Source organism: Oncorhynchus keta, chromosome 2 (genome assembly GCF_023373465.1).
Source record: "Oncorhynchus keta strain PuntledgeMale-10-30-2019 chromosome 2, Oket_V2, whole genome shotgun sequence".
Taxonomy (NCBI): domain Eukaryota; kingdom Metazoa; phylum Chordata; class Actinopteri; order Salmoniformes; family Salmonidae; genus Oncorhynchus; species Oncorhynchus keta.
This window is the reverse complement of record NC_068422.1, coordinates 41,324,879-41,349,163: the sequence shown is the minus strand read 5'-3', so window position 1 is coordinate 41,349,163 and position 24,285 is coordinate 41,324,879. Positions and strand designations below refer to the sequence as shown.

General features: G+C 43.5%; 3 protein-coding genes across 19 annotated transcripts in view; 2 read left to right on the top strand and 1 right to left on the bottom strand.

The window, feature by feature from the left end:
* Window positions 1–24,285, bottom strand: part of LOC118400351 (calcium/calmodulin-dependent protein kinase type II subunit gamma) — a 140,965-nt gene that overhangs the window by 94,710 nt on the left and 21,970 nt on the right. The gene's annotated exons all lie outside the window — the stretch shown is intronic.
* LOC127911024 (uncharacterized) overlaps window positions 1–24,285 on the top strand; it is a 39,881-nt gene that overhangs the window by 8,256 nt on the left and 7,340 nt on the right. The window lies entirely within an intron of this gene.
* LOC127911022 (uncharacterized) overlaps window positions 8,743–24,285 on the top strand; it is a 197,263-nt gene continuing 181,720 nt past the window's right edge. Inside the window, exon 1 of the mRNA XM_052476870.1 lies at window positions 8,743–11,017. Coding sequence (XP_052332830.1) covers window positions 8,976–10,166 — 1,191 coding nt within the window. The 5' untranslated portion in view covers window positions 8,743–8,975 and the 3' untranslated portion in view covers window positions 10,167–11,017. The remainder of the gene's footprint in view (window positions 11,018–24,285) is intronic.

Here is a 24,285-nt window from a genome sequence, read left to right as displayed (position 1 = left end):
ATGTTAAAACGTATTTTCCCATATATAGACACATCCTATGTTGTTGTTTTTTAACTCAACTATATGCACTGAGTTTGTCTGATGCCTTAGGCGCACTGTTTGATTAAATAATTAAGACAGGAGTGACTGGAGTCTGACTGCAATTGATTTGATTGTGCTCAGACTTGCTGCGCTGTGTTAAATGACAGCAAGTGACTGTGTAACTAGCACCCAATGTCTCTCTCTCCTCATACAGGCACATTAAAAAAATAAAATAAACAAATTCAATCTTGTCTTGTCAATCTTGTCTCATCGCTGCAACTCCCCAACGTGCTCGGGAGGCGAATGTCGAGCCAAGAGTCCTCCGAAACATGACACGCCAAACCGCGCTTCTTAACACCCGCCCGCTTAACCCGCAATCCAGCTGCACCAATGTGTCAGAGGAAACACCATTCAACTGACGACCGAGGGCAAGCCTGGAGGCGCCCAGACGGCCACAAGGAGTTGCTAGAGCAGGCCAATTGAAGCCCCCCCGGCCAAACTCTCCCCTAACCCTGGCGACACTATTGGACTCCCGATTACTGCCGGTTGTGATACAGTCCGGGATTGAACCCAGGTCTGTGATGCAGTGCCTTAGATCCCTGCACCACTCGGGAGGCCCCGAATTACAGACATTTCTAACTGAAAGGTTACGTTACCAAAATCCCTAATTTGTTTAAGAAAAACATTCCCTATTCCCTCAAATCTTGCTCTCTTTTCCCGACACATGTACGCATCGCATGCACATGACCAATAGGGCCTTACCTATAGCATATCATAATCACATCAATAAATTGGTTATAAAAAAAACTCTGAACAAATGTGACAGCAAAATGGATGCAGAGGACGTGACAAATAAACTTGAAACAGTGGAATATTTACTGGTTACTCAGGAGGTAAAGGGGAAACCGGATGTGTGGAATAAATTTGACTAGTTGAAGAAAATACTGGAGATCAAGAAAAATAACCTTATGAGCAAGCGATGCAGGCATATTTTGTGTGCCAAACAGGTGCAAACCCATAGTTTCATCAGCTATCATGGGTGGCTGGTCTCAGACGATCCCGCAGGTGAAGAAGCTGGATTTGGAGGTCCTGGGCTGGCATGTAACCATGCCAGCCCATGACGTACCCAGGACGTACTGCCAAATTCTCTAAATCGACGTTGGAGGCGGCTTATGGTAGAGAAATGAACAATCAATACTCTGCAAACAGCTCTGGTGGAGATTACTCCGGTCAGCATGTCATTTGCACACTCTCTCAAAACTTGAGAAATCTGTGGCATTGTGTCGTGGGACAAACCTGCACATTTTAGAGTGGCCTTTTACCTGTGTAATGATCATGCTGTTTAATCAGCTTCATGATATGCCCCACCTGTCAGGTGGATAGATTATTTTGCAAAATAGAAATGCTCACTTACAGGGATGTAAACAAATTTGTGCACAACATTTTTGAGTAATAAGATTTGTGTGCATATGGAACATTTCTGGGATCTTTTATTTTAGCTCATGAAACATGGGACCAACACTTTACATGCTGCGTTTATATTTCTGTTCAGTATAATAATAGTACTAATAAGGAGGAGATTAAGAAAAAGGAGGGTTATTATTATTATAAATATTATTCTTCTGACAATTTGGAAGAGTGCAAACAACACTGAATAAATGATAAGTAATGCCAGAGAAGGTGTTCTAACAAAAAAAAGTGTAAAGCCTTTATTACAGCAAAGCAAAGATTAAAAACAGCTGAATTTGTGAAACTGTTTATCTGACATGTTGTTCGCAATTAAGGCAAGTTTTCTCGTCTCCTAACGCTGCTGCCTCCGCTGCGTTGTTCTCAACACCAATATTCTGGTTAACTTCTCTATTTTGCACATAGCAACATGGTCAATTCAACACTGCACTGATGTTTCAGAACCGCGGACAGCGACCACTATCCCAACGCGGGAGAAAGCGCATTTGTTATAAAATAATATTATTTTTATTAGTGTTACAACATTGTTCTTACGTTATATAAGCATATGCATTTTCAGTAGCACGTCTTAGTGATGGACTGTACCATCCCCACGGCCTCTACAATGGATTAGTCCACTCAGACATGCGCTAATAAGACAGGTGTCTTGTACTATAAAATTATTGTATTTTTTTGCTACTGCTCAACGAAAGAAATCTCGGTTGACCAACAGCCTATGGACAAACAATCGTCCAGTCGACTAATTGGAGTCAGCCCGAATACGAACGCACCCACACACTAACATCGCACACTCAAACCCTCTCAAAACAACGGTGGGTGTGGGGGTTTAGGTAAATGTGATCTTGAATGTGGAGCGAGCCCTTGTGAATTCAGTAATCGGCAAGGCAGTTAGTTTGCAATCAATGACTCGCAGCTTGATTGTGCATCATGTTCTGCTTAGTAGAGGCCGGTTGTTTGATTGCTGCTAATCAGCGGAGGAAGGGCAGTGGAAAACCTCTTTCTCCTCTCAGATTCTACAAGTTCTCATAGAGGGACATAGGTTCAAACCTTGAAGAAACTCCCCAGAACGTTCCTTCAGTGTAAAGTATAAAAGTGGCGGTGAAAACAGGTCTGCACAAAGCCTTGCCTGTGTGAGACATTCAGTCCTTCTTCTCGACATAACCTATTGAAAGCAGCTAGCACGCAAACTCCCAAAAGACATCACATCAATTATGGAAATGTTACAGTAAGTGGACTTCTTGGTCAGTTTTATTCACAGGTGTGTGTCATACATGATGACAACTCAACTTGACCAGGGGGAGTTCTAAGCACGCACAAAAGCTATCAAGGCTAAAGTACCGAGGGAGGCCAACGTAACCCCTAACAGAAAGAGGAGTTTGGTCAAGAATGGTTCCCTTCATCTTCCAGACATAAGTAAGTGACTGGAGTAGACTGAAGGGCGCTCCATCCATCTTGCTCTCTGTCTCTCTGTGTAGACCTCCTAGATGGATGGATAAATAAACAACGTGCCTCACTGTCAGCCATCTTGAAAAACCAATTGGGATAAGTGCTACTCTCTAACACTGGACCATCCATGCCATGATGTCATAGGCTCCACTGTTTAGTGCTGTTCTCGAGAACAGGTGACAATAATACAGAATAGTGTACTTTTCTCATATGCTTTGTTTCATAACCATTCCTTGGTACATCTCAATTGCTCAGTGGCTTCTGCTCCTCGTCTCATTTCTTCAACAACGCAGATGAAGGGAAGGAGACAAAGCCAGGAAGCTACTTCAGACTATTTAGATGCACCCCTAGAGATACATGGATTAACATTATAATACTTTGACCTATCAAGGGCTTTGAGATCAGCTATTTTGAGGAAAATAGGTCGGTAAGAGATGGATATTTCAATGAGCGGTCATGGAGAAGAGACAACAGTGGGTGTGGGAGTTTAGGCAAACGTGGTTGCAATCAATGAGATTCGCTGCCATCATATTCTGGCTGCAAAACAACACAATTAACACTCTACTATGACCATCAATTCAAGTAACAAATATATTCCTATTTTTACAGTGATTACGTTCAATCAACAGAGAAAAAACATACCGTTTCAAGCCCTAAGAAGGATAGGTTATGTCGACAGTACGCTTCGACTCGTCTGAGAAGGAGAAAATAAAGTAGTGAAGAGCGGTATAAGAGTGAGGGTTATCTGTGGCATATGGGGAGCTCACTGCCACCTTGTAATCCTACCCTGAGAACGAGTTGTATCTGTGATCAAAGAACTGTCGCTTCTCGCAGAGCGCGGGAACACAAAGGGTGGAAAGCACGTTCACTTCACACACACAGCTATCTAGCCTTGCTCCAATTCAACAAGTAGTCATGGTTTGTGTGTGTTGCTACAGCAGGGAGCCAAGTACAAACCTTTTTACTCCAGTCCCCTCCCATTACAGGGATTCAAACTGTAGGACATCTTACCAATCATTTCTCGGGTGCCTATTGAATATAATAATATGATATCTGCCATTTAGAAGACACTTTAATCCAAAGCGATTTACAGTTATGTATGCATACCTTTTACGTATGGTTGGCCCTGGAAATTGAACTCACAATCCTGGCATTGTGAGCGTCATGCGCTACCAACTGAGCCATACTGAGCACCACGTTTAAGTGGTACACCGCAGGTATGCATGGAGTCAGGGTTAGTTGGGATACTGGTTGGAGTTGTGTTTTGCACAACTATCTCTCCCCCCAGTTTGCTTCTAAATCCCCAGTTTGGTGAGCTTGCTGGACAATTATTTTGCAACAAGCCACACCGCTGAGGCAGGAGTCCAAAAACCAAATATTTATCATAGATAGTACCTTAGCGTGGCATCTGCTCAATGTCTGTGCTCAGACATGGTCGGTCTGGCTAGGAGAGATTATGAAACAAACAGTGTCTCAGATATAGCAAGCCAAGTGGCTCCACTACTCTGAAAGATATTATCCATTGAGGCAAAAGCCGGAGCATATCAGGGCTAGGTTTACCCTATCATATTAACCCTGTTGCCCTGGCTGTCCTCCTATCCAGACTACACCTTACTAATCTTCCTCCAACACCGTGGCTCAGACAGAGCTATTTGCTCCTTAAACATCTATAAGTAATTGCTGACTAGGAGAGAAAATCCATTCCCTGTGAGCTCATTAGCAGGATCTGTGATCTGTGAAACAAGTGAGCTATCAAGTGCAGCTACATACCTTCATTAATACTGTGAGACTCCAGCATAGAGAAAGACACAGCAGCAGCAATACAGCAAAACAACAGTGGTGAAGTAGTGTTGTGGTTGCCTTCCTGATTCTGCTTCTCAGGCAGTAGGATTGGGTAGAAGCATGCAGAAACACATGGGAACACGGTCATACAGTGACACGGTAAACCTCCTCCACACACAACATTGGCAGCCTAACTGGCCTTCAAATATCAGACACGACATACTGCGCTGTCCAATCACATGACAGGGTCACCTTGACAGAAGCCAAGCCCCCCCCCATTCATTCACACACACTCTCAGTCCCAGTTCCCGATCACCCTTAGGAGCCCTTGTCAGGGGCAGAGCAATGTCCAGAGAGTCCCAGTGGGTGCCAGGTGGGGGGGCTCATGGGATGTATACAATGACTCCCAGTGGTGACAGATGAGCAAGAAGTGGTGGGAGAGATTAGCTCTGTTGATGGGAGCTTTGGGAGACTTAGGCGCGTGGCTGAGGGAGAGGTCAGTGTGGCCCAGACGGCTAAAAATACCCCGATCCATCCTAGGGCTCAGCTTGGCGGTGAGTCAGCCAGCCAGCTAGTGCTCAGGGGAGGGAACAGACACACAGGGAGATACGGAGATACAGACAGAGCAGAGAAGAAGAGAGTCAAACAGGGCAGAGCAAGGTTACTAAAAGGCACAGAGAAGAGACCCTATCGTCAGAGCTCAGATTGGGGGTTCATTAGACTGGTGGGCTAGGGAGAGTTGGGGGTGGGTAGAGTGTGGTAAAGTGACATAAGCAAAGGCTGTGTGCACTGCCTGATGGTGTTAACAGTCTGAGGTCCTGAGACCCTGGCAGAGCACATTGAAAAGGGAGAGCTGTGTTGGCTGGTCGCCAGAGACAGTAGCTTCACACCCCCTACTTCCACCTCCGCAGTATGCAAACGAGCCTGAGATAACCATCACGGCTTGCTGTGCACCCCAGAGACAGGCCTGGTGCACATCCACCACCCAGAGAGGAGGAGAAAGGGAGAGAGAGAAGGATGGAGAGAGGGATGGATGAGAGAAGGATGGAGAGGGATGGAGAGAAGGAGATGAAAACAACTTCGGATCTCTATGCCCTAAGATGCAGTTAAACATTTTTTAACCATTAATAATCCATTACAACACCCATCCAATCCAATCCACCCCTGCTTTTGCTATGTGGTCCCTATTTTCACACTCTGTTCCCACATGCCAGTAGGAAAGGGCTAAGGCATGTGGTGGCCTGTACCAACCCCAGCTGCAGTGGGGGGTTGTTTGTTTGTTGATGTGTTTGTTTGCCCTCATCAGCTCTGGCTGCTCCATCCTGTGCGTTTCCGGCCCATCACACAGACAGCAGTGTCGTCCCTGAAAACAGACCTTATGTAAGCACCATCAGGGGCCACCGCACTTAAAACACTCCTCTTTGGGATACATTTACGACAAACAGCCCTATTTTTTGTACTTTTCCTGTTGTCATGTGTTGTTCTAGATGCTGTCCCTTGGATGCTCTCACGCTTAGTCATCAGATTGAAATCAAAGGAGACATTTTGAGAATCATGAGAGGAGACGAAGGCGCAGACACATACCCTGACTGCTTTCCCAACATCTCAGACATCCTGTCCCTTCTATTATCCTCTGGTTTAAGACCGGTTCAGCTGGAATCAGGTCCTTCCCTCCTCAATGTTCAGAGCTAATCTCTGTATCCGTATCCATCAAACACTGCTAACGCTGGGTCTGGGGTCAAGGCTTTGAGTGACTAACATTGGGATTTCAGAGCGATTACCAAAAGCCAAACATCTACTGATATCATGAGAGTGGTAAGGATTGGGGGAGAGCTACGGACACGTTCATTTTCATCTTAGTACATTCGTGGGTGGGGAATCAGAGCATACATGTTCAAACCTGGAGGAGAGGAGGATCGTGGGTAATCCAGGGGTGGCATAATATCAGCACCCAAGGCCATCACCATAGAACAAACAAGTCACAGAAGAGAAGGAAAAGAGGAAAGGATTCTTCCACCTATCATCTGCTTACAGTATCAGGCGGCACGGAGGGCAGATTAAGCCCACTCTGGACACAAGAGACGGCTTAGTGATTAAGACACGGCTCAGTGTTTAGGCAGGCGACCCAATTGAAATGAGGCAGGCGTCTGTGGCCCTTGTCTAAACTTGACACTGACATATGACTTCTGCTATCAGAATATGAAGCTCACATTGAAAAGACAGGCCTAGACGCGCAAAAGTCGCTTTGTGGTCTGATTGTGTTCAGATCTGTCTGACCTCAGTCTGGTGGTGAGGGATGCATCTTGTGCAGATTTCTCCACATTCTGGACGCAATCAGGCTACCAGAAAGTGCATACAGTGGCTGACATAATCAGCACTCCTCCCATAAGTCTCCAGAAAATGTTTATTTTGGGACCGAGGCACCTTTTCATTACATTTCTGGTCTCATAAATGCTAGCCAGCTAGCTAACATTTAGATGTTCTTTTTTCACTATAGTTCTGCTAACTCGTTTGCAATTCCTTTAGTGTTGGTTGCTAGTTAGCTGGCTACTTAGCTACAGTAGTTAGCTACTGCCATCAGCTGTTGTTGTGTAATTAGAGCCCTGGGGAGTCGGTGTCTAAGTAGGCTACACGTCGCTAGCTATGTGGAAAACATTTAATCACAGGTAAGACATTTAACTTGTTTAGTATAGTCCATTTGTAACTCCATTCAGTACATGTAGCTGACTGTATAGTCCGTTTGTTTGTGTTGGTGTTGGCTAGCTTAATGTTCCGGTCGGTAGCTAGCTAGCACTCACTCACCTGGCTGCTAGCACTGTCATGAAAAGGGGCATGAAGGAAGCAGTGACAACACTCTAGAGCAGGCAATGTTGAAAAGTAATCTTTAGACATGTACTTTTCTTGAATGTAGTTTTGTAATTGGCTAAAGCAAGCAGACAAAACAAATGTGTGTTGTTTTCCCCACAGGTGGGCGGTGCAGCGACATTCTAACACCAACTGGGAGTATCTATGGCTGCCTGGTATTGTGATGCAATCATTTCCATGTTAATGTAAAATGTTCATTCAAATGATGTTAACTGATTTGGCTCATGTAATGGAATGTATATTTTGTAATGTCAGTTGAGTTGAATCAGCAAACCACAGCATATATTTTAGCACATATTTTACTTCCTGCTTAACTCATATGGGTAGACTCGCAATGGCCGCCATTCCTCCCATTTTGCCATCATTGACTTGAATAGGGACGCCATTTCTATTCATTATATTTCTATGTCTGCACATGCGGTAAGGAGCAGAGCAGAGCAGAGGAGAGGAGAAATGATTATTTAAAATAATTATTTTCGAACAGGTATTACAGTGACCGTAGTTATTTAGAACGTCCATTTTCGATTGACGCAACTGTCGGCATTTAAGGTAGCCACACTGTTTTTTTCACAGGACATTTTGAACAAACACAGTCCTTACAAAGTTATGTCCTGAATGTGACAAGTTTATTTTTGGATACAATGTTCAGACATTCACAGAAGTATCGACAGCATACACAATCATTCAAACCGGAAAATGTAGGTTACATTAGTCCTAGCGCTAAGATTGATGCAACACAAGCGGTCATATTTAGATAACTCTCGGCTGTCAGAAACCACAATATGAATTAGCTAATAGCAATTACTAGTTATAATTCATCACACCGCGGGTGTGCTCCCCATTGTTCAAAATAATTGAGTAAAACACTTTCTAGAAATTGAAAGTAATCCAACGATGGGTAGTTTGTGCACGCCACCATGTTTGTTTTTTCACGTCAACCAAAGATAATAAGAGGAGACAAGATGAGTTTGGTCTGTTTGCAGTATGCATGTTGAAGGAGGTGTGTGGTTTACGATCCTTCACTTCCCTTCATTCACTTCTGGAAGTTTACCCTTCACCTCATTATAACATCTTTGGTCTGACAGACGTTTACATGACACATAGAAGGCATTGTATAATGTCAACTAACATGGTGCCACACATAGCTGGTAAATAGTTTAGCATTAGCTCACTATAATCAGTACAACCTTCAAAAAATAATTTTACACACATCATAGGTGTCTTTTACAATCTATGTAATAATCTGAATGCATTATTTGTCACCAGTAATTGAAAACATGGGAATAAACTGTAAATACATTATGCTCCATACACACATACATAATGTTTGCTACAGTAGAAACGACAACACGATATACAGAAATTAAGGCACTTACTTTGATAGGAACACACACATGTCCAATGGAATTATTTGTAAGGAAAACAACAAGGAAGGCAATGCGAGCGCCAGTTCGCATTGCCAATTCGCGTTCCTAGGAAACTATGCAGTTTTTTGTTTTTTTTACGTGTTATTTCTTACATTGGTACCCCAGGTCATCTTAGGTTTCATTACATACAGTCGAGAAGAACTACTGAACATAAGAGCAGCGTCAACTCACCATCAGTACGACCAAGAATATGACTTTCGTGAAGCGGATCCTGTGTTCTGCCTTTCACCCAGGACAACGGAATGGATCCCAGCCAGCGACCCAAAAAAACGACTTCGTAAAAGGGGGAAACGGAGCGGTCTTCTGGTCAGACTCCGGAGACGGGCACATCGTGCAACACTCCCTAGCATTCTTCTCGCCAATGTCCAGTCTCTTGACGACAAGATTGATGAAATCCGAGCAAGGGTAGCATTCCAGAGGGACATCAGAGACTGTAACGTTCTTTGCTTCACGGAAACATGGCTCACTGGAGAGACGCTATCGGAGTCGGTGCAGCCAGCTGGTTTCTCCACGCATCGCGCCGACAGAAACAAACATCTTTCTGGTAAGAAGAGGGGCGGGGGCGTATGCTTCATGGTTAACGTGACGTGGTGTGGCCACAACAACATACAGGAACTCAAGTCCTTCTGTTCACCTGATTTAGAATTCCTCACAATCAAATGTCGACCGCATTATCTACCAAGGGAATTCTCTTCGATTATAATCACAGCCGTATATATTCCCCCCCAAGCAGACACATCGATGGCTCTGAACGAACTTTATTTGACTCTTTGCAGACTGGAATCCATATATCCGGAGGCTGCATTCATTGTAGCTGGGGATTTTAACAAGGCTAATCTGAAAACAAGACTCCCTAAATTATATCAGCATATCGATTGCACAACCAGGGCTGGAAAAACCTTGGATCATTGCTATTCTAACTTCCGCGGTGCATATAAGGCTCTGCCCCGCTCTCCTTTCGGAAAAGCTGACCACGACTCCATTTTGTTGATCCCTGCCTACAGACAGAAACTAAAACAAGAAGCTCCCGCGCTGAGGTCTGTTCAACGCTGGTCCGACCAATCTGATTCCACACTCCAAGACTGCTTCCATCACGTGGACTGGGTATGTTTCGTATTGCGTCAGACAACAACATTGACGAATACGCTGATTCGGTGAACGAGTTCATTAGAACGTGCGTTGAAGATGTCGTTCCCATAGCAACGATTAAAACATTCCCAAACCAGAAACCATGGATTGATGGCAGCATTCACGTGAAACTGGGGCGGCAGCGTAGCCTAGTGGTTAGAGTGTTGGACTAGTAACCGGAAGGTTGCGAGTTCAAACCCCCGATCTGACAAGGTACAAATCTGTCGTTCTGCCCCTGAACAGGCAGTTAACCCACTGTTCCCAGGCCATCATTGAAAATAAGAATGTGTTCTTAACTGACTTGCCTGGTTAAACAAAGGTAAAATAAAATAAAAAAATAAAACAAAAAACTGAAAGCGCGAACCACTGCTTTTAATCAGGGCAAGGTGACCGGAAACATGACCGAATACAAACAGTGTAACTATTCCCTCCGCAAGGCAATCAAACAAGCTAAGCATCAGTATAGAGACAAAGTAGAATCTCAATTCAACGGCTCAGACACAAGAGGTATGTGGCAGGGTCTACAGTCAATCACGGATTACAAAAAGAAAACCAGCCCCGTCACGGACCAGGATGTCTTGCTCCCAGGCAGACTAAATAACTTTTTTGCCCGCTTTGAGGACAACACAGTGCCACTGACACAGCCCGCAACTAAAACATGCGGACTCTCCTTCACTGCAGCCGACGTGAGGAAAACATTTAAACGTGTCAAACCTCGCAAGGCTGCAGGCCCAGACGGCATCCCCAGCCGCACCCTCAGAGCATGCGCAGACCAGCTGGCTGGTGTGTTTACGGACATATTCAATCAATCCCTATCGCAGTCTGTTGTTCCCACATGCTTCAAGAGGGCCACCATTGTTCCTGTTCCCAAGAAAGCTAAGGTAACTGAGCTAAACGACTACCGCCCCGTAGCACTCACTTCTGTCATCATGAAGTGCTTTGAGAGACTAATCAAGGACCATATCACCTCCACCCTACCTGACACCCTAGACCCACTCCAATTTACTTACTGCCCAAATAGGTCCACAGACGATGCAATCTCAACCACACCGCACACTGCCCTAACCCATCTGGACAAGAGGAATACCTATGTTAGAATGCTGTTCATCGACTACAGCTCGGCATTTAACACCATAGTGCCCTCCAAGCTCGTCATCAAGCTCGAGACCCTGGATCTCGACCCCGCCCTGTGCAACTGGGTACTGGACTTCCTGACGGGCCGCCACTAGGTGGTGAGGGTAGGCAACAACATCTCCACCCCGCTGATCCTCAACACTGGGGCCCCACAAGGGTGCATTCTGAGCCCTCTCCTGTACTCCCTGTTCACCCATGACTGCGTGGCCACACACGCCTCCAACTCAATCATCAAGTTTGCGGACGACACAACAGTGGTAGGCTTGATTACCAACAACGACGAGATGGCCTACAGGGAGGAGGTGAGAGCCCTCGGAGTGTGGTGTCAGGAAAATAACCTCACCCTCAACGTCAACAAAACTAAACAGATGATTGTGGACTTCAGGAAACAGCAGAGGGAACACCCCCCTATCCACATCGATGGAACAGTAGTGGAGAGGGTAGTAAGTTTTAAGTTCCTCGGCGTACACATCACAGACAAACTGAATTGGTCCACCCACACAGACAGCATCGTGAAGAAGGCGCAGCAGCGCCTCTTCATCCTCAGGAGGCTAAAGAAATTTGGCTTGTCACCAAAAGCACTCACAAACTTCTACAGATGCACAATCGAGAGCATCCTGTCGGGCTGTATCACCGCCTGGTACAGCAACTGCTCCGCCCACAACCGCCCACAACCGTAAGGCTCTCCAGAGGGTAGTGAGGTCTGCACAACGCATCACCGGGGGCAAACTACCTGCCCTCCAGGACACCTACACCACCCGATGTCACAGGAAGGCCATAAAGATCATCAAGGACAACAACCACCCGAGCCACTGCCTGTTCACCCCGATATCATCCAGAAGGCGAGGTCAGTACAGGTGTATCAAAGCTGGGCCCGAGAGACTGAAAAACAGCTTCTATCTCAAGGCCATCAGACTGTTAAACAGCCACCACTAACATTGAGTGGCTGCTGCCAACACACTGACACTGACTCAACTCCAGCCACTTTAATAATGGGAATTGATGGGAAATTATGTCAAATATATCACTAGCCACTTTAAACAATGCTACCTAATATAATGTTTACATACCCTACATTATTCATCTCATATGTATATGTATATACTGTACTCTATATCATCTACTGCATCTTTATGTAATACATGTGTCACTAGCCACTTTAACTATGCCACTTTGTTTACATACTCATCTCATATGTATATACTGCACTCAATACCATCTACTGTATCTTGCCCATGCCGCTCTGTACCATCACTCATTCATATATCTTTATGTACATATTCTTTATCCCCTTACACTTGTGTCTATAAGGTAGTAGTTTTGGAATTGTTAGCTAGATTACTTGTTGGTTATTACTGCATTGTCGGAACTAGAAGCACAAGCATTTCGCTACACTCGCATTAACATCTGCTAACCATGTGTATGTGACAAATAAAATAAAGTTTGATTTGATGTCTGCATACTAGATCTGCGGAAACATTGGTGAAGTGCTTGGGCTCTCCTCAAAGAGAGAACTTTGTCCGGCTCAGTAAAGCCTCAAACATAAATTGTCCACAACGCTGAAATGGGCGACTTTTATGTGAATTAATGAGTAGGCGGAAGTTGAACACACCTCAATTCAAACTGTTGTTAGAAAATACAACTTGTTAGAAAATAATTGGAACTTGACTATTTGAAACATATCCTATAGATAATTAGCAGGCAGCGTGTGTTAACTATCCTGTTGTGTAACATTCACATTTTGGAAAAGTGAGTGCCTTCAGACATCACGTGCATAAAACAACTCCCGCTGGGGCGATCACTAGAGATATTTGGAACTCAAGTGTGAAAAGGTTAAAAAGCCAAACATAACACAATATCTGCCAATTTATTTACAGCAATATTGCCCCTGTCTGTCTGTTTATTCTTATCGGCAGACTCAACAGCCTCGGTTTTTCGGATCTGCCTTGCCTGGTTCACCAATTACTTTGCAGACAGAGTTCAGTGTGTCAAATCGGAGGGCATGCTGTCCGGTCCTCTGGCAGTCTCTATGGGGGTGCCACAGGGTTCAATTCTCGGGCCGACTCTTTTCTCTGTATATATCAATGATGTTGCTCTTGCTGCAGGCGATTCCTTGATCCACCTCTACGCAGACGACACCATTCTATATACTTTCGGCCCGTCATTGGACACTGTGCTATCTAACCTCCAAACGAGCTTCAATGCCATACAGCACTCCTTCCGTGGCCTCCAACTGCTCTTAAACGCGAGTAAAACCAAATGCATGCTTTTCAACCGATCGCTGCCTGCACCCACATGCCCGACTAGCATCACCACCCTGGATGGTTCCGACCTTGAATATGTGGACATCTATAAGTACCTAGGTGTCTGGCTAGACTGCAAACTCTCCTTCCAGACTCACATCAAACATCTCCAATCGAAAATCAAATCAAGAGTCGGCTTTCTATTCCGCAACAAAGCCTCCTTCACTCACGCTGCCAAGCTTACCCTAGTAAAACTGACTATCCTACCGATCCTCGACTTTGGCGATGTCATCTACAAAATGGCTTCCAACACTCTACTCAGCAAACTGGATGCAGTCTATCACAGTGCCTACCCTAACCCTAATACAATACAAACAGTGCCTTCGGAAAGTATGCAGACCCCTTTATTTTTTCCACATTTTGTTAAGTTACTTATTCTAAAATGGATTAACTAAATAAAAATCCTTGGCAATCTACACACAATAGCCTATAATGACAAAACTGTTTTATTGAATTTTTTACAAATGTATTAAAAATAAAAAACAGATACCTTATTTACATAAGTATTCAGACCTTTTGTTATGAGACTCAACATTGAGCTCAGGTTCATCCTGTTTCTATTGATCATCCTTGAGATGTTTCCACACCTGTGGTAAATTTAATTGATTGGACATGATTTGGAAAGGCATACCCCTGTCTATATAAGGTCCCACAGTTGACAGTGCATGTCACAAAACCAAGCCATGAGGTTGAAGGAATTGTCCGTAGATCTCTGAGACAGGATTGTCTCGAGGCACAGATCTGGGAAAGGGTACCAAAACATTTCTGCAGCAATGAAGAACCCCAAGAACACAGTGGCCTCCATCATTATTAAATGGAAGAAGTTCGAAACCACCAAGACTCTTCCTAGAGCTGGCCGCCCGGCCAAACTGAGCAATCGGGGAGAAGGGCCTTGATTACAAGCATTTCGCTACACTCGCATTAACATCTGCTAACCATGTGTATGTGACAAATAACATTTGATTTGATTTGGTTAGGGAGGTGACCAAGAACCCAATGGTCAATATGACAGAGCTCCAGAGTTCCTCTGTGGAGATTGGAGAACCTTCCAGAAGGACAACCATCTCTGCAGCACTTCACCAATCAGGTCTTTATGGTAGAATGGCTAGACTGAAGACAGATGGGTCTATGTGCAGTTCACATAGACCCATCTTTGATAGTGTGGTTTAATGAATACATGCAGGTCATGCTTGGAGTTTTCCAAAAGACACCTAAAGACTCTCAGACCATGAGAAACAAGATTATCTGGTCTGATGAAACCAAGATTGAACTATTTGGCCTGAATCCCAAGTGTCACATCTGGAGGAAACCTGGCACCATCTCTACGGTGAAGCATGGTGGTGGCAGCATCATGCTGTGGGGATGTTTTTCAGCTGCAGGGACTTGGAGACTAGTCAGGATCGAGGCAAAGCTTAACAGAGCAAAGTACAGAGAGATCTTTGATGAAAACCTGCTCCGGAGTGCTCAGGACTTCAGACTGGGGCGAAGGTTCACCTTCCAACAGGACAACGACCCTACGTACACAGCCAAGACAACGCATGAGTGGCTTTGGGACAAGTCTGTGAATGTCCTTGAGTGGCCCAGCCAGAGCCCGGACTTGAACCCAATCGACATCTCTGGAGAGACCTGAAAATAGCTGTGCAGCAACGCTACCCGTTCAACCTGACCGTATTTGAGAGGATCTGCAGAGAAAAATGGGAGAAACTCCCCAAATACAGGTGTGCCAAGCTTGTAGCATCATACCCAAGAAGACTTAAGGCTGTAACCACTGCCAAAAGTGCTTCAACAAAGTACTGAGTAAAGAGTCTGAATACTTGTGTAAATGTGATATTTCAGTTTTGAATTTTTTTATAAATTTGCAAAAATTAAATAAAATATGTTTTTGTTTTGTCATTATGGGGCATTGTGTGTAGATTGATGAGGGGGAAGAAAACTATTTAATCCATTTTAAAATAAGGCTGTAACATAACAAAATGTGGAAAAAGTCAAGGGGTCTGAATACTTTCCGAATGCACTGTAAATCATGACGGATTTGCGGACTATCCACTTTGTTAGACCAGATGTGTTTAATGTGCGCCAATCTGGTCAATTAAACATTCTGCGTTCCATTGACTCCTTTACTGCATCTATTGCACTACCTATGCGTTTAACAGTAAAATTGCTTCAAAGCCTGTCATATTAATTATATTTCCATGTGTGCTGCTGCTGTATTGTGGTCATTCAGTCAGCTAAAATGTACAAATGACATTATGCTATAGACTTCTGATTATTCACTGTTAAGGGTTCATAAACATTTTCCATGACTTTTGCCATATTTTCATGACTATTACAATAGGCTACATGAAAAAGTAAGAATTATTGACACTGGAAGGCTGCTGTGTCTGATCCCATGTAGACTTACCCTCCTGCCGTTGTGCCCTTGATCAAGGCACTTAACCCCCCACAAAGTAGAACTGCACTGTTAAATAAAATGCTGTCGACATGTGGTCAGCCCTCCATCTGGAGAGCTCCTGGGCACACAGGCTTGGCTTTCGATCCAGCCCTGAAACACTAAAGTCTGCTTATCAAGGTCCTGTTGAGCAGCTGATGTTCAGGCTACACTGTGGTTAGACCAGGGCTTGAAAAAAAGCCTGCACACCCAGTATGTAGCTATCCTGGAGGATGGTTGCCACCCTTGATATAAATTATTGCAAAATTACAACCAAATACTTTTGTCTTTATAAAATGATTCCCTCATTCAATGAACCAGGGATCAAATGGATAAGGTAGGCTACTTGAAAGCAAGGTATCTTACTCTATAATTTTTTACCACAAAGCAAATTTCAGGTCTGCTGTGCGCAAGCTGTTCTATCATTCAGCCTACATTAGCAGCCAATGTGTGGTGCTCAATATAGGCCTACATTCCATGAGACTTTTGAAAAAAAAAAAACATGCAAGGCTTGACATTAACCTGTTTATCCACTTGTCCTTCAGACAAAAAGGTGACTGCAAATGTTGTTGTGGTGTTTGATGCAAGAAACCACTTTACAAAATAAAATGCGTCATTACCATTATTACAGAGAATCAGACAAATGATGCTACCCTTTGCATCTCAGTGCAAGAAGAGTCACTACAGTCCCTGGTTTGAATCCAGGCTAAATCACATCCGGCCGTGATTGGGAGTCCCAAAGGGCGGCACACAATTGGCCCAGCGTCATCCGAGTTTGCTTGAGGTAGGCCGTCATTGTAATTAAGAATTTGTTCTTAACTGACTTGCCTAGTTAAATAAAGGTTACGTTTACCCCCCAAAAAAATGTACATGGCTACTTTGCTTATTCAAGCCTGTCTCAAAATATAGAACTTCCTCTTTAAGAGAAAAAAAAGCTCTTTGCCTGACTTTCTTTTCAAAGATGTCTAGAAATGCACAGGTTTTGTGCCCTTGTAGGAATAAATCACTCCCCTATTGCCGACTACAAATGATCTATAACTGAGCTGAATACTAACTTACTAGCAAAGGATATGAACACGTACAAATGTGCACATTTGCTCTCGCTTTGATCTCAAAACAAACGCATCTACCCAGGACCAGAGGGGCTGTAAAAACAGTCCAGTTCAAAGTGAATGGCACAGATCCGGCAATGGTTTATCTGCATATAGGCCTACTGCTGCTCTGATTGGTTATGGCGCACCGGTTTGTGTGGAGAACGTGCCTGAGTTGTGCCTGTCAATGCAATAGAATCCTACTCCGATGCGTTCTGCCTACAACATTTCTTGTGTAGTTGGTTTTGCATACTAAGTCTTGTATAGTATAGACAGTGGCTAATATTGCATTGATTCGATCAGAATTCACACAGTAAAGGGAAACGTTGATAGTGTTAACTAACGGGGAAAATTCTAGAAAGTTGAAGTTCAATCTCGTGCTCCTCTGCGCGCGCTGATATTTATTCTGTGTGGCAGTCCCGGGTGAGTGTGCGCAGTTTAAAGGGAACATTGAACTAAACATGTTTCAGGGGAGATCTATGCACAACAAGCTATTTATCAATTAGCGACAACGACATTAACGCTTAGTTAACTATAGTTAACAATCGAGATAACTGCTACGAGTTATGTTTTGAATTGGTGATCTAGTTAGAATGCCTGCTGCTGGAATGACGCACTCTCTCCTCCGGCAATGGCCCACTCGCACTAGCTCACACGCAGCACAAACAGACATGCACTGAAAGGTCATTCCGATAATGGGTGATATGTAGATTTTTAAGTGATTGATCATATTTGAAAGTTTGCCTTCATGTATTACATGAACAAAAAATATGAAACTAATTCCCATGACTTTTCATGAACTTACAAACCCTTATTTGACAACTTGGAAAAGCACATCATGCACAATCAGGTTGGCAAATGTTCTATCTGCACAATCTTGAGCAGCCTACTGTCACGCACAGATTCACAGACTAGCAGCAAATAAACTTGAAATAAAAGCGGACTCAGGAAATGAATGCCCACTCTCCATTGCTATTCAATGCAGATTCGGCCTTCATTCCACTTTGATCAACTTTTTTGGCCTTGTGTGTGAATCTGGGCCTGCAATAGGCAACTTTGTTTTAAAAAGGAGCCGGTACTTTATTCCCAAAACATTTGAAGTACCGGTAAGGCAATCCTGACAGCTCCAAGTCAAGCACTTCCTAGAGAGGAGAGTAATCTTTATGGCAAAACAGACACACACACACACACCACTTGATCCAGCTACCGTATAAGGGGAACGGAGAGCTGCAGGTGCAGTCATCATCATAGTGTGTCATCTGTGTTCTCTTTTCTATTCACATTTGAATCATTTACACCATAGGAGACAGACAGTTCCACCACCAGCACTCCACTGGATCAGACCCTGGTCTCTCTCTCTCTCTCTCTACCTCCATCTCTCCTCACAGGGCCATCTGGGTCTGCTCCTCTCAACTATTCATCCATTCAGCCTCAGCCCCTCCACTCCGCTTACCAGCTGTCTGGGCACACTGAATTAGAGACAAAGGACCCCGCACAGAGACAGAGACGTTGAGATGGAGTGAGCGAGGGAGAGACAGATCGAGAAGGAGACGAGAAAGGAAGGATGCAGAGGGAGAAAAGGGAGATGGAGACGAGAAAGGAAGGAAGGATGCAGAGGGAGAAAAGGGAGAAGGAGACGAGAAAGGAAGAAAGAATGCAGAGGGAGAAAAGGGAGAAGGAGACGAGAAAGGAAGGAAGGATGCAGAGGGAGAAAAGGAAGACGCAGCCGTCTATGATCCGAAATCCCAAAAGGCCTCTATTATACTTGTAATACGTCATCACTTGATTGATATGAGGTCTCCTATGGTGTAAATGATTCAAATATGAATAGAAAAAAAGAAGACAGATGACACACTATGTCTTACAATGACTGCACCTGCAGTCTCTCCGTTCCCCTTATACGGTTGCTGGATCAAGTGGTGTGTGTGTGCGTTTGTCTGATCTATTCGTCTCCCAGGAATAGCTCCAGAACCCCCCACCCAATCCCACAGGAGGAGTGGTGAGAAGAGAGATCATCCACTATATAAAGCTTACATTGCTGACTAAGATGGGCGCCCTGCTCTTCTCTCTATCCCTCCATCTGTCCCACAGTCGCCATCTCTGCCTCCCTCCATGCGCACCTTGCCACTTGCTCTCCTCCTCCACTATGGCATTCTGTCCTCTCCCCTGACCCCTATTTCTCTGCCTGCCAGGTCATTTCCTCTCTCTCTAGCGTACTTCATCGACCTCTCACTCCCCCCCTCTTTCCCGTGTTCTACCCCTCTCTGTGAATCTCTCACTTACAGTTCTATTGTTTGAATTCATGAATTAAGTCAGTGGAAAATGTGCCTGGAAGGACGAACGAACGCACGCACACACACTTACACACACGCACGGGCACAGAAACACTCCTCTGAAAAGGTCCGAGCGGCCACCGCCCAGCCAGACAGATAACAGATAAACCCCACAGTCCAGAGTGGCTGGCATGTGAGAACACACAAATCTACGAGAAACAACCTGACATACTGTTGAGCTGTAACACATGGGTGTCTGACATGTTGTTTGACAGACGTGCCATGTGTGTTTGGACAGAGAGAATATCTACACGGACAGGGTACACCACCATGGCACCATACTAATTCATATGGTTTACTACTGACAAACAGTTACTCAATACCTAGCCAAGGTTGTCATTATTGCAATGGCATAATACAGAGGTGTAAAGAGGCCAATGTAAACAACCCTAGCCTTGCCTTGCGATGCATTGTCAACGACGCTAACCTGTTGTGTCGCATCTCTCGTCTCTTCCTCTCTCTTTCTGCCCCTCTCAAGCACACACGCACACTGGCGAACACACACGCACACACATTAGCATGCAACCACACACCCTGGCAACAGTGCAGTGTGCGTCGGTAGTGAAGACAACAGCTCATAGCAACCCTCCAGACTCCACCATCATCACACTGCGGCACTGGGAAAGCACTCTTCGCTCTCTCTCTCCTCTCTCGTTCCCTCCCTCCCAATCCCTTTCAAATCCTCTCTGATCCCCCTCTCCCTACTCTCTGCACCTCTACCACCTGCTGCAGACCTTTTCTTTGCTCTCCTCGCCCTAACCTGCATGAATTATGAATCACGCATCCTTTCCATTCCACTCACATTTACCCTCATTCCAACACGCACACACACACACGCAAACACATATACAGTACATACAGTGCATTCAGAAAGTATTCAGACCCCTTGACTTTTTCCACATTTTGTTACGTTACAGCCTTATTCTAAAATGTAGTTAAATGTTTTTTTTCCCTCATCAATCTACACACAATACCCCATAAATAAAAACGGAAATATCACATTTACATAAGTATTCAGACCCTTTACTCTGTAACTTGTCGAAGCAACTTTGGCAGCGATTAGTCTCGAGTCTTCTTGGGTATGACACATCACCGTAGGGATTGTGCCAGGTTTCCTCCAGAGGTGACATTTGTCTCCAGACGTGTGCTTCATTTTTTTGTTGACAACTTTCTCATAGGGAATCATGTTACAAAACAGGTCGTGGGGGACACAAGATGCTTGCTAACGGGTTTTGGAATATTGACAAGTTGCAGTTGGGATACAAATGCTCTTTGATCATCTCAATTCTCAAGTTGCCCAATGAAGTGGCAGACTTGAGTGAGTGACACTACCAAACACATCAGAAAGTGGCCACTCCATAAGGGGCTTAGGGCCAAGGGTTAGTTCAACATAACATTGGCAACATGTTCTTTTATGTAAACAAGTCTGAGGCGCTGTGTAATGGGCAGGTCTGTCTAAAAGTTATGGGAGCTATGATTGGATAGAGTGCGTGCAGCTGATAGAGTGCGATAAGCACAGCTGCTTCTCTCATGCTAGTACCACTAGGCAAGTGGGGATGATCGTAATCCATACTCAATCCTAAATCTGGACGAACTCACTTACAAAACTCAGTTTTGAACAAGAATGACTGACCAAAATGATCATATTTACACAATTTTGACACTATAATTTTGGCATCGGTGCCACATAAGCCGTTTAAAACCAGAGAAGTTGGTTCTAAGGGACAGTTGACCTTTAACATCCCTTTATGATTAGGGTCATGTATAAAAATGCTAGCCAGGCCCAGTTGCCCATAATTTTGGCTGACATAGGATGACAGTGCCCCCACCCAAGCAAAACATATACAGTGGGGCAAAAAAGTATTTAGTCAGCCACCAATTGTGCAAGTTCTCCCACTTAAAAAGATGAGAGGCCTGTAATTTTCATCATAGGTACACTTCAACTATGACAGACAAAATGGGGGGGGGGGATCCATGAAATCACATTGTAGGATTGTTAATGAATTTATTTGCAAATTATGGTGGAAAATAAGTATTTGGTCAATAACAAAAGTGTATCTCAATACTTTGTTTATATACCCTAATGCCCTTGCTGATGGAAGGAGGTTTTCACTCAAAATCTCACGATATATGGCCCCATTCATTCTTTCCTTTACACGGATCAGTCGTCCTGGTCCCTTTGCAGAAAAACAGCCCCAAAGCATGATGTTTCCACCCCCATGCTTCACAGTAGGTATGGTGTTCTTTGGATCCAACTCAGCATTCTTTGTCCTCCAAACACGACGAGTTGAGTTTTTACCAAAAAGTTATATTTTGGTTTCATCTGACCATATGACATTCTCCCAATCTTCTTCTGGATCATCCAAATGCTCTCAAGGAAACTTCAGACGGGCCTGGACATGTACTGGCTTAAGCAGGGGGACACGTCTGACACTGCAGGATTTGAGTCCCTGGCGGCGTAGTGTGTTACTAAAATTACAGGCCTCTCTCATCTTTTTAAGTGGGAGAACATGCACAATTGGTGGCTGACTAAATACTTTTTTTGCCCCACTGTATATATTCTAATATATTACAAGTAAATTTAAGAATACTTTAATATACAAAAAATGTGAATAATATACTTCAAACTACATCTCGTATTTGAAGTATATCTTAAGTATACTATAAATATAATATCATCACACTTCAATACACTTATTAAAAGTGTACTTTAAATGATAGTATATTTATAGTATACTAAAATATTGAAAACACTATCATTTAAAGTACACTTTTAGTTAGTATATTGGAAAATGATGATAGTATATTTATAGTATACTAAAATATTGAAAAAACTATCATCATTTTTCAATATACTAACTAAAAGTGTTCTTTAAATTAATATTGTTTCATTCTTTAAGTATATGTTCACTATCATTAAACTTAAACACATTCATTAAATATGTACTTCAATTTCAACACATTAATTGTACTTTATTATATTAATTCAAAATACACAGAGCTGTTTTTAAATTGAAGCACAGATTTTTTTGGGGGGGCAACTCTGCTTGTGAGTGATCAAGTACACTATAAGTATACAGTGCCTTGCAAAAGTATTCATACCCCTTGGATTTCTTCACATTTTATTACGTTAAAAAGTGGTAGTCATTAGTCATTTGTTGTCAACAATAAACTCTAAAAAGTATTCAGTTGCTTTGTTTAGACAAGCCTGAAATTAATTCAGGAGTAAAATTTGGCTTAACAAATCACAGACTATGTTACATGTGTTAAATAATATGGGTTGACATGATTTTTGTATGACTAACCCTTCCCCTATCCCGCATCCATACAATATATGTAAGGTCCAGTCAAGTATTGCATTTCAAGCACAGATTCAACTACAAAGACCAGGCAGCCTTTCGAAAGCCCCATAAAAGGGCAGTTATTGGTAAGTTAAGTTAATAATCAAGTTAATAATTATGCTGTGCATTATGTATTAAACCACCCAGACACAAAGATAGTCGGCCTTCTGAACTGAGCAGGACAGGAATGAAACTGCTCAGGGATGTTACCATGAGGCCAATGGTGAGTTCAATGTCTATGATGGGAGAAAACTGAAGATGGATCAACAACATTGTAGTGACTCCACAATCATGATTTAAATGAAATACTGAAAATAATCATTCAAATATACAGAATAAGAATATTCCAAAACATGAATCTTGTATGCAACAAGGCACTAAAGTAATACAGCAAAACAAAGGGGCCTAAATGTAAAGCCTTATGTTAACTGGGGAGTGTTTCCGGATAAAAATGAATGGGATGGAGCTACGCACAGGCAAAATCCTAGAGGAAAACCTGGTTCAGTCTGCTTTACAACAGACACGGGGAAGGGAATTCACCATTCAGCAGGACAATAACCAAGGCCAAATCTACACTGGTGTAAGAATATTTTGAAGATAAATACACAACACAGACCAGAGGTCAAGAGGGAATTAACGATCAATGGAAATAGTTGTTTTTCTGTCATAGGGAATTAATGATTCATGGATCAGAGACATAGGAGGAATTTCAGTACAGGACTCACAGCTATATGGCATGTTCTCATTGGTCCAAATTGTCTATACAGTGAGCCTGAAATGGCCCCCACTGAGGACAGGGGGGAATGAACATCTACCTCTCAACATAACATTTATGATTTGTCCTCTATTAATGAACTTGTTTTTTCTCCACCTGATTTTCCTTGGGGTCTGTGTTATTGAAGAGTAACATCAACTGCTAACACTTGGTGCCGTGACCCGGATGAATTGGTCTTGAACAACAACAAGGAAAAACTCATCAACTGTGTGTTGATCCATGGGAAAGAGAGAGAGATGGCTGAGCACAACCCATGGGAGTCAACTCTTGATCTCCTGATTGACTGCTAACATATTGCTGGGTGAGTCTAGACCGATATCATTTAAAATAACCAAATCAGGTTCAAATTAGTTCATGCAATGAGTGATACGTATCTGTGATGTATACGGTTCGAGTCCTTCGTTCTGTTACAGGGTTAGGCCGTTGTTTGCTCTGTTAGGGGTTTGAATCCTCTGTTACAGGTTTGTTCAATCTCTATCATAGGGGCTCGAATCCTCTATTAAAGCTTTTAGTCCTTTTTGTTAAAGCCCTAACAGTTAAATAAGCCATAATTGATTAAGGGTGGGAAACCTTCTTGTTGCATGGAAGTGCGTTGCTAGTTGAGTAGCCATTTTTACACGTGTGGGTAATGTAAGCCTTGTGAGCATTCAACAAGCTTTTGAACACAAGTTTTATGGGTAACCCGGCCCTACAGAAACGACTTGTGTTCTGCAAGATACGGTTATAGAGGTCATAGTCCTCAAA